Source organism: Polyergus mexicanus, unplaced genomic scaffold (assembly GCF_030449975.1).
Source record: "Polyergus mexicanus isolate NDT 795.1 unplaced genomic scaffold, iyPolMexi1.0 SCAF_5, whole genome shotgun sequence".
Lineage (NCBI taxonomy): Eukaryota > Metazoa > Arthropoda > Insecta > Hymenoptera > Formicidae > Polyergus > Polyergus mexicanus.
In genome coordinates, this window is record NW_027223325.1 from 6,897,076 (window position 1) to 6,908,302 (window position 11,227).

An 11,227-nucleotide genomic window follows, 5' to 3' on the forward strand; every position below is an offset into this window, starting at 1 on the left:
TGTGTAACATCTCGATAAGATCCTTTATTGATAAAATTTCTTATTGGCACACTCAGAAAAATGTCTAACAATTGAAAAAATAGTAAAATTAATTTCTCGTTGGAATTTATAGGTATATATATATATATATATATATATATATATATATATATAGGGTGTCCGGTAAAGATTGAGCCAACGCTCGTGAGCGGGTAGAGCACAGTAAACTGAATAGAAAAGTCCTGTAACATTTTTTTCTATAACGCTTAATAAAGGAGTTATTATTGAATAAAATCTGGTCAATTTCAGCGCGGACTTTTAGCTGGACGCACGTTGGTGAGCCGCCCGTCTGGTAGTGTGCATCGCCGTAGCGCATATGCATATTATCAGGCGCGAGGCTAAACTTAATTTAATTACTTGGAGCAACAAATGTTTTGACGAGAAAATGGTAGGTTATTAAATAAGATTTGGTATATACTTTTCCGCAGTTTTAAATCTAAATATTACTATTTTTTGTGGACAGAGTTTTGATTGGCACCATAATTGAGCTTGCAATAAGTTGAGATATAAGATCTTTAGGCAGTTCTCTTACCATGAGCTTGCAGCTAAATATGACTCCAAGTAACAATATGAACAATTTTATCAATATTATTATATTACGCACGCGCGTGCTATTGTTAAATATTATAAAATATGCTCTCTTTAGTATTTCTCTTTTCAAACATAAAATTATGGAAGTTAACAAATAGTGGAAACTTGTCAAGAATTATAAAATTATACGCTCGCAAAACAAATGGTAGCTATAATTAATACATTATATGTATATATGAAACAAATATAAATTATCAAAAAATTACTCATATATATAATCATATAATGAGTCTATTCCATAATGAGAAATTGCTCTTTTTGCTCAATTACCGAACAACCTGTATATAATTTATATATGCATTTGTTCGCAATTTAAATGTAACTAGAAGTATCTTTTATTAATTGTACATAGATTATGGTATATGTACAGCTTTTTTAATGTCTAGCAATTGATTCTAAAATTTAATCATAAAGAAGAAAGTTGTCGCTAACATGTAGGCTACTATATAAACAATATGTATATTAAAAAATGAGAATTGATAATATACATCTTTTTATTAACAAATTTGAAGTGCAGAATTATCCAGTCACAAAAATTTCAATCTAATTCTTTGGTATAATTTTTTATTTTCTTTTTCAGAAAAATTTAATTCGAGATTTCTTAAAAAGACAATTCAATTCCCATCTTTTTAAGAATATTCTATATTTAGTATATGCACGATATATATTTTTCTAAAAGTATATTTTCGAACGAACAACTTTAATCTTTATGATGTGCCTTTATAATCGCCTTCTAATGATAACACTGGTTGATAAAATAAGAACTTTTTTTTGCTTTTAATTCTAACAAGTCATTTCTGGTAGATTTTATAGCACTGATTACGAATCTGGCTATAACAATAGGCGTATCACGTCAAATTTTTGAGAAAACCTGAGTCAAAGTTGCTAAAATAGGCGTTTTTGATATTTTGACGTGAATTATATTTTTCAATGGAGACATACTACAGATGGCAGCGACAACTCAAAATAAAGCTCAAGACTTATACTTTAAAAATGTCAGAAGTCCCAGGCAGGAAAGGTTTTCCTGAAAAAAGTGATCGAAGAAACATCTATTGCAGTGCCCCGCCAGTCATACATCTTCAATTGTCCGTAAAATTTTTTAAAATCATTCTAATCATGAGAGTCAATATGTATACATTTGCCTGATCACTCATCACGCATTATGTGTTAAAATTTTAAAATAAAAAATGGAAGATCCAAAATGGCAGATCAAACTTTTAAAAAATCATTCAAATCATGAATATGTGTAGATTTTTGTGGTTGCTATCAGTTAAAAACAAAATTAGAGTAGTTTTTTGTTACTTCTGTTATTAAAAAAAATTTAGTAACAGACAATTGAAAACGTATGACTGGAAAACATTGCAATAGATATTTCTTATGTTTCGACCACTTTTTTTCAGGAAAATCTTTCCTGTCTGGAACTTTTAGTATTTTTATCATAAAATATAAGTCTTGAGCTTTATTTTGAGCTGCCGCTGTCGTCTGTAGCACGTCGGAAAATACAATTCACGCAAAAGTATCAAAACGCCTATTTTAGCAACTCTGACTGAAATTTTCTCAAAAACGTGACATAATACGCCATTTTTACAGTCAGATTCGTAATTAGCGCTAAAAAATCTATCAAAAATAACTTGGTAGAATTTAAGGCAAATTTGGTGTTAAACAGTGTAATCAGAAAATGCCTGTCGCAGTAAAAAATAATTGTTATCTTTTTATAATTCTATACATATGGCTAAGAATATTTATCTAAGCGTAGCATCAAGTATGCATTACAACAATATATGTGTGATGCATTCGAATCTCGTAAAATATAAGAGAACTATATAATAAGAGAATATATATAAGAGAAATATAAGGAACATCAAAGTTATGTGCGCGAGATTATAGATTTATTTAGATCTTTTCTTTTTTTTCTTATACAATGCAAAAATGCTTCGCGATTAAATTTGTTCCTCTTATTTTTTTCCTATTGAGGTATATGTTAATAAAATTACCATGATTGCACCATAAGTGATTATCACGGTGTATCGCATTTATTGACCATTCAGAGGTTAATGAATATTAATTGGATTAGATCGTTGCGTATAAAATATCGGTTTTATATTTATTTGTTCACGGATCTGTGAAAAAAACAAGATATATACGATAGATAAAATTTTCAATTATGTTTCTCAGAATAAGAAACTATTTGCATGACTTCATATAGAATATAAAAAATTTTTATGAACAGTAAAATTCAAAAATGTTTCTTCAATTTCATGTCCTGCATATGTGTTAATGTTTTTATAATATTTATCCTTTTCATATGTTAATACCATATTTCAACAGATACTATAAAATGTATAAAAACAAAAGATTTAAGATCTAAATAAAAACGAGCAATTTAGATGCCATACAAATCAAACAAAGGTAGAAAAGCCATATCAACAGAGGAATATATCAGCATGATGCGGAGTATTTCAATCATTTTGATCATTCTTAATCCAAATACCAAAATTACAAATATTTAAACATGATATATAAACATAATATATAATAATCAATATTATAAGACATCTTAAAATTTCAAAAATTCGGTATATATGCAATGATCTAAATATAATTTGACTTTAACAGTTCTACTCCTCTTCCACATACTCTTTTGGAAAGAATCCTACTTGATCGCCTATTTTACCCTTCCACCATCCTTTGGCATCACCCTCCTTGCTTAGTACCACGACGCGACAACCACGTCGCAGGCTTAGTTGATTGCGTTCGCTGCCGCGAAAGTCGAATAGTGCTTTAGCTAGAACTCGCCGGTAAGGCCATAATAGACGCTGATCCAGCTTTTCAAAGTTTTCCGATAGCGACGCTCGCTCATAATATTCGACTAACTCGACAACGCTCTTGAAGAATCGGGACTCACTGAGATAATATAGATCCGCACCGTCCACATCACGTTTGAACACTCGAATATGTTTCACCGCTCCTTCCGCCCTGAAATAATCGAATATTAAAGTATATAGCCACAATGAAAAAAAAATTTAGAAAAATTTAATTAAAAAGAAGAGAAAAAAGAAGAGGAAAAAGAAGGAAAAGAGGAAGGAGAAAAGGAAAAAAAGAAGAGAAAAGAGAAAAAGAAAAATGAATTTTATGACATTTTAATGTGTATTTAATAATGTGATTAAATATTAAATATTAAAAATTAATGAAACAGTAGAATATACGATCCAAATATTTTTTCTCAATCAGACATAATATGGAAAGAAAAGTTAAAAACTCTGCTATTTTTCTCGAGCAAAAATATTGTTATATGTTTGAGCTTACTTGATACTGAGCGCATAATTCGTTTCATGCTTGAGGCGCGACTGTCCGGCTGGACGGACGCGCAACATGTACGTGCCATCTTCGCGAGATTCCAGCTTGTTGGACGCCGTATCTCTACCCATCTCCCCAACGAACCACAACTTTGTGGCAAGCGCGCGTTCACAGGGTAGAGGTGGAGGCGGAGTCAACAGCGGTGCCGTGGGCACACAGCGACCTGAATGCACGATGCATTGCTTGTGCACGGCTAGACGACATATCTCGCATTTGTAACCCTGTATAATAATGTTGCTGCATTAAAAGTCTGTTCTATTAATTCGAAAGAACTTATCAGACAAGACTTATCAGAACAAATCAGCATGAAATTTTATCATATGCTTGAATTGTTTTACAAATAATTAATGACTAGTAAACAGTTGAATGTGTTTCGCCAGCTGGTTGGTCATTTACCTGGAATATGCGACCTTTGAGAAACTTTCCACACCGTTGACAACTCCTAGGAGCATCGAACGTCGTCAACTTGAACTTGTGATTGGTATTGCGACAGGCTGCGGGATTGACATTATCCATTGCGTCTTGCAGTGCCTTTATCCACATCTGCTTTTGCTCCTCCGTTCTTGCATATAATGTGTACGCCGTGTATGCCTGTTTATGTACAAGTAACCACTGATAGGACCAACGCGAATCTCTACCCAACGTTCTCCGTCCTATATGATCCTCCAATCTATAATCGTCTAATCGTAGAGTTTCCCGGTAACAATATTGGTCTCCCCTGCCCGCTTTGCAAATCAATACTACTTGCTCGAATACGAACGCGTAACGAGCCTTTATCCGCTGGTCGCCGTGAGCCTTCACCTGCAAAAAAATTAAATGACGAGATCGTATCGAGTATAATAATACTAACTAATAGTACTACTACTAATAGTACACTATTTTTTTTTGTTAGGGTTATCGTGTAATTGTAATTTTCTTTCAAAAGTTATTTAATTTACCTTTTATATGTCAATCTTTTTAAATAATTTTTCATTTTGCCTTCAGGCAGCGATTAAAATTTTTATCAATCTGATTCTAAATGTTTCTTTTAGTGCGAAAAAACGTTGAGCAAACCTTTAGCTCGCCATCACGAAGTAATCTTCCGAAATCTTTCAACTGCGCATCTTCGGGCACATCCCAATCGATTATTGATGCCTGAATATCCTTTATGATATCCAATGTGTCGGAATCGCGTTTTACTTCATTTATATATTGAGCGACATCGACCATTACTTCCCTCGCCTTCGTTAGCGCATGGCAATCTTCAACCCATTCACGCGGTGTTTCTTCCACTAATTTGTCCAACAGCAAATGATACTTGAGCACCCTCTGCATCGGCACAGATAGTATATCGCGCAGCTTGAATTTACCGTTGTTAGCTTCTTGTTGACACCTCTGTAATAAATGTCAATGTTAAAACAACACGCAATACATATATTACTGCTATATTAACTACTGATTTTATATATGATCGCAATCTATTTAAAGATTATATCTTGAATTATATTTTCAAATATTAAATAAATTTCATTAATTATAGTCTTTCTTCTGCAAAAGAAAAAAATACACTTGTTAAATATAAAATTCTCCTCTCTTGAACTTTTATGATTCCACGAGTGAAACTTACGATAACTTCTTGATTGATTACTTCGTTACGTGCACAGATTTCCTGCAGAGTATTTTGCGCAAAAGTAAGATTTGCGCAGTAGTCGCCATAAATGAGGAACTTCTCCCGCCAGTCCAGGAAAACTTGGGCAAGCGCGGCGCCATTTCGCGCCTTGCGCAGCTGACTGTGAAAGCCCACATGGATCTCCGCTAGTTCCTTGATGCCGAAAAAGATGCGTGTTGAGTCCTCGGGCCGGAGTAACGATGACAGCGGACGCGCAAAATGCCTGAGTAAACTACTGAGAACCTCTGTATAATTTCGTTCGGTCTCTACAAGTTCCTGGATTACATAATCCCTTTTCTCACCTCCGGAAATAGCACCATCCTATTATATAAAAATTATTTCGATAAAGAAAATTGGTTTCGTGCAAACTATAGTTTATGTAGTGCAAAATGTAAAGCGGGCATATAATATAACAAAAAAAATTAATCATAGTTTATAAATATGCGTATAAATAAAACAATTTCGCTAGTCTTTTTTTTTCATCTTTAATGATGAGATTAACACTTAATATGCTTTTTTTTGTATGTTTTAATATAGGATTTTCCTTTTCTAATTTCTTTTTTCTAAATTTTTCGAATAATTGCTAAGAAAATGAAAGTTAAAGAATATGTCCTCTAATGTCCCACAATTAGAATATAAAAGTATAAAAATTTGATAAATGAATAAGAATAACGGCGAGAAGATGATGACCTGAGCAACGGACGGAGGAGGTGGTAAGTGTAGACTACAAAGATCCTGGTAGATTTCCTCGCTTTGCGCGTGACTGCAAAAAGCTCCGTATCCGTCCTCCTCGCCGACCGGGTCTTCGTTATCCCCCCCACCGCCCGTTTCGTCACCCTCCCGTCTTCTAAACCTTCTGCGACGACCCTCATCCTCGCGGCTTTAGCATAAAAACAAACAGAAAAAAAAAGAAAAACAGCCATGCACTATACATGCATACAGAAGTTGCTAAACGTCTCCCGGGAAAAATCAAATTATATAAATAACACAATTATAAAATCTGTTATTGATGATAAGACATCAATTGCAATTGATATGTAAATATGTATTGTCATTGTGTCAACTTCAATATAAAGAATAAAACAATGCCATCACTGTATCTCTTATGTTGTATGCAGCATATATATATATATATATATATATATATATATATATATATATATAAATTTACCTCAGTTTCTATTTTATTTCAATGCAGATATTAAGGTTTCTAATCTGTTTTTATGACATTAAAATTTTAACTGATCACACAATTATATAATAAGCAATAATTACATTTTTTATCTAAGATTATAAATAACACAATTATAAAATCTGTTATTGATGATAAGACATCAATTGCAATTGATACGTAAGTATACTGTCGTTGTGTCAACTTCAATATAAAGAATAAAACAATGCCATCACTGTATCTCTTATGTTGTATGCAGCACATATATATACATATACATATACATATATATATATATATATATATATATATATATATATATATATACATATATATAAATTTACCTCAGTTTCTATTTTATTTCAATGCAGGTGTTAAGGTTTATAATCTGTTTTTATGACATTAAAATTTTAACTCATCACGCAATTATATAATAAGTAATAATTACATTTTTTATATAAGAAAGGAATTTTTATTTTAAAGATGTCAACATTTTTTCATTATGATATTTTTGTATACTCTATGAAATGTAATAAATTTTAAGTATTACATGTAAAAATATATATATTGGTAAAAATTATATATTGTACATACACACATATACATACGATCTGTCTAAAAAGTTCCGAGACTGATTTTTTCCTGAATGAACAAGTAGCACTATCGCTCAAACAACTGTGGGACCTTTTAGTGCTAATATTCGACTATTTATTATATAGATAAGATTTATTTCATGTCGTCAATAGCGCGCTATTCTCAAATTTTGTTTTAAAATTCGAAAAACACCAACTGAGGCCCATAATTTGATGAAACAAACATACGGTGAAGATTATCTATCACGTTTATATGTATTTGAATAGTATAAGCGTTCTGTGAAGGAAAGGAATTATAAGATGACCCAAGATCGGGCCATCTCTCCACAACGTCCTTCACCGACGCAGATGGCTTGATTTATCATGAATTTATTTCTCCAGACATCACAGTTATTGCCAAGTACTACTTAGAAGTACTCGATCAACTTTTGGTACGAATTAGACGCATTTGTCCGCAGCATTACGCCGAATGGAATTTTTTTCTGCTGCACGAAAACGCACTGGCGCATTTTGCGGCAATCGTGATTCAGTTTCTGGCTCATAAACAAATGCCAGTGCTTTAACACTCCCCGTACTCGCTAAATTTAGCTCCGGCTTTCTTTTATTTCCAAAATTAAAGATTCAAATGAAGGGAGAGCGGTGTTTGATGAGGGAATTGAAGGCTAACCCAAATAAAGACTACTGTAGAAGCTTCCAATGGTTGAAAGAACGTTCACAATGTTGCATTGACATGAGGGACTATGTTGAACATAATTAATAAAATTTATATATAATTTATTTCTCGATTTTTAATGAAGTCAGTTTCAGAACTTTTTAGACAGATCGTGTATATATATATATATATATATATATATATATATATGAAGTGTAAAAAAATATTATAATGAAAAAATGTTTCATATCCTTAAAATAAAAACATTCTTAGAAAAAATATAACTATTACTTATTATACATATAATTATGCAATAAGTTGAAATTTTAATGTCATAAAAACAGATTAGAAATAACATCTATAGTGAAATAAAATTGAAAGTAAGGTAAATTTGAGCCAGAATGTGAAAGTATCTGAGTAATCACAGCATATAACATCATCTTGGCATATTTCAATTTTTGAATAGTTTAATATTTATAGATTAAGATGTCTACGCTTGTATTTATGAATAAAATTTATATAACAATACAGCAATGGCAGGTATTTTTTTTGCAAGATGTTTTAAAAATTGCAAAGCCGTGAAACGACGTGTACCTTCTCCGCGGAAGGCCAATCGCGATGAGAATTGCTCGAGAAGCAGAGCAATTCCTGATAAACCTGGGACTCATCTACGTCCACAGCCTTAGTTTTTATGGTAAACGCCACCAATCCGGACGTGGCGCTAAACCAATTAATAAGAATTACTATAAAATTTCATTCTATTATCTTTTTTAAGGCAAAATAGAGTAATTGTTTCTTTTTAGTCTTTTATAAATCGTTATTTAAAAATAGATGATAGTGTCTTTATATGATTTCATGAAAGAAAATAGAAGTTCTTTCCTTTAAAAGAGATAAATTTTGATTTTGAATATCAATGTGCAAAATGTTCTTTGAATTTTAATATTCATCAATAAAGCTGTAATTAAACTGCTGTAATGAACTTATTTAAGATATTAAGATATTAATTAATATAAAAACTCTTACCCTACACCAGCACTTTGCAAGTCTTTATAAATGTCCTCTTGCGATCTTCCATGACCAACAGAAAATCCACTGCAATGAATAAGATTTATTTCCTGATTAGTTTTCATCGACTTTATAATTACCGCTGATGAGAATTCAAATCTTCTACATGTAGTAAAATACACAGAAGACAGTAAATTGCTTACAATATACCCTTTCGCCTGAATCGTGGACAGTTGGATAAGGCGGAGAGTGTGCAGAGGACACGATGGAAATTAGATAGGTCGAACAGCATAGACGGCTCAAAGAGTTCCGAGTCGGTGAGACCGAAGATGCTTGAGCATGCTGACAGGAACACCTTTATATTACGCAAACACAGGAATTGTGCCATTTGCGGCTTCTGATTCACATCTTTCATGTCTATACAACCCGAGCCCACAATGTTCAATAAATTGCAAAGCAAGACACCATCTCGCAATGTGTAGGCCAAGTCAAATGCCGTCGCTTGTGGCCAATTGGCTTTGTGATCCGCTCGTAACGCGCCGCATCTCGTTAACCAGCTGGCGCATTCGCGCCAACCCTTACCGGCATCTGCGCTTTCTGCCCTGTTCATTGTTGTGCTTTTTCTTTATTGTTCAATAATTAGGGCATAGAAGATTCTCGTTCATAATTTTGTAGATACTTTGCGCATTATGTACAGGCTTTCCACAAGACATATATCTCACGCTGCCACCTGTAAAATTACATCATATAAATATAAATAAAGATAAATAAAATATTATAAATACTGTAACACAGAAAGATATGTGAATGTAAAAAATCTTATATATTTAGCATTTATTATATTAGAAAGAATGAATTGAAAACTGGTAGGATTAAGAAGTTTGTACAAATATTAAACTGAATTTTCATGCTATATTATTGCAAAAGTTATTATAAGATATGTTAATGTAATACATACTAACATTAAGAAAGTATGAATCAATTCGTTTCTATCATTACAAGCCACGTTTGGTATCACTCGCGATAAAACTCTACAAAAGTAAGGTAGACCTTTGTGTGAAATCGCTGTGAAATTGAATAGTTTGAAGTAAGTTTGATTTTTACTTCAAGCTCGCAAAATTATATCGTGCGCGCGATTCTTATTAGCCACTATGAGATGAATCCGACAATCCAAGCGTCTATCGGTCCATCCTAGTAGAATCACGTCGGGACATCGCGCTGATCAGCTGATTGTCAAAACGACGACGTAGGAGCGTGATCTATGATAGCGGCACTCGCTTCGTCGAGATGATGCCATCGTTGTCATATTACCTTACATTTCCTCTGTCGCTCGCGAGACACATAGGTACAGATTGTACAAGAGAGAGAATGCTGCGAGGAAAATACAAAAAAACGATGGGACATACGCAGGAGCGTTATAGTTACTAGCGATTTAAGATAATATAATAATAGCTTTGTTCGCTCATGCTTGCCGCGATATCTTCACGATATATTGTCACACCAAATTCGAACCGCATACTTGCGATCCACTACCGCCATACCATATAAACCATCATCGCACGAAACGATGATCGACGATATATGTTCTCTCCCATCTCCCATCTCCCATCCAATACTCTCAGACTATTCCTCAGGACCGGCCGCAAACTCTCAGGCACCCGGCAGATATGCAGGACATCTCGAGGAAGAGTGTCGAGGCCTTTGACTATATAGTCAAAGGTCGAAGCGGATAAATTATATAAATAAATATAGAAAATAAAAAATCTGTAAAAAGATTATATATCCCAGATTATATAGCACAGAACATAGCAGCAATATTGCTGTAACGTTCTGTGCTAGGTGGGATATATAATGTTTTATCTTTAGAGTATTAATTTAACAATCTCAAGAATTTTTATGTGTGTCACATTTTTTAATTCTCTTATATAAGTAATTGTTATAATAAGTAATAATTATTTTACATTATTTGTTTAAAATATACAAAATTATTGAGATCATGCATACATACACGATTCCTTTGTAAAATATACTTTGGAACAGGTATGTTTTTTCCTTATTGTTTCCTAATCGCTTGGCATCGCAGTACAATCGATCATTCGAATTTCTCGATTAGATTTCTTGGTTTCCCGCTATCATGTTCAAAACAGTACTCTGCGTTGATACCACTGCTT

At 32.9% G+C, this 11,227-nt stretch overlaps 1 protein-coding gene across 5 annotated transcripts; it reads right to left on the reverse strand.

Moving 5' to 3' along the window:
* Positions 1–7: 7 nt before the first annotated feature.
* On the reverse strand, positions 8–10,668 carry Vav (Vav guanine nucleotide exchange factor). Of its 5 annotated transcripts, none has more exons than XM_070296014.1 (9): positions 10,019–10,668; positions 9,260–9,786; positions 9,075–9,143; positions 8,646–8,772; positions 5,594–5,956; positions 5,041–5,361; positions 4,384–4,788; positions 3,937–4,208; positions 8–3,606 (listed from the first exon to the last, which is right to left on the reverse strand). In XM_070296014.1, exons 2-9 carry the CDS (start codon positions 9,664–9,666, stop codon positions 3,249–3,251), a joined length of 2,322 nt encoding a protein of 773 aa, XP_070152115.1. In that variant the 5' UTR covers positions 9,667–9,786; positions 10,019–10,668; the 3' UTR covers positions 8–3,248. The 5 variants fall into 5 exon arrangements, with proteins under 5 accessions (XP_070152115.1, XP_070152113.1, XP_070152111.1 ...); XM_070296012.1 differs by lacking the exon at positions 8,646–8,772 and adding an exon at positions 6,326–6,515 and having other exon boundaries at positions 10,107–10,667; XM_070296010.1 differs by lacking the exon at positions 8,646–8,772 and adding an exon at positions 6,326–6,515 and having other exon boundaries at positions 10,019–10,667.
* Between the last annotated feature and the right edge of the window lie 559 nt (positions 10,669–11,227).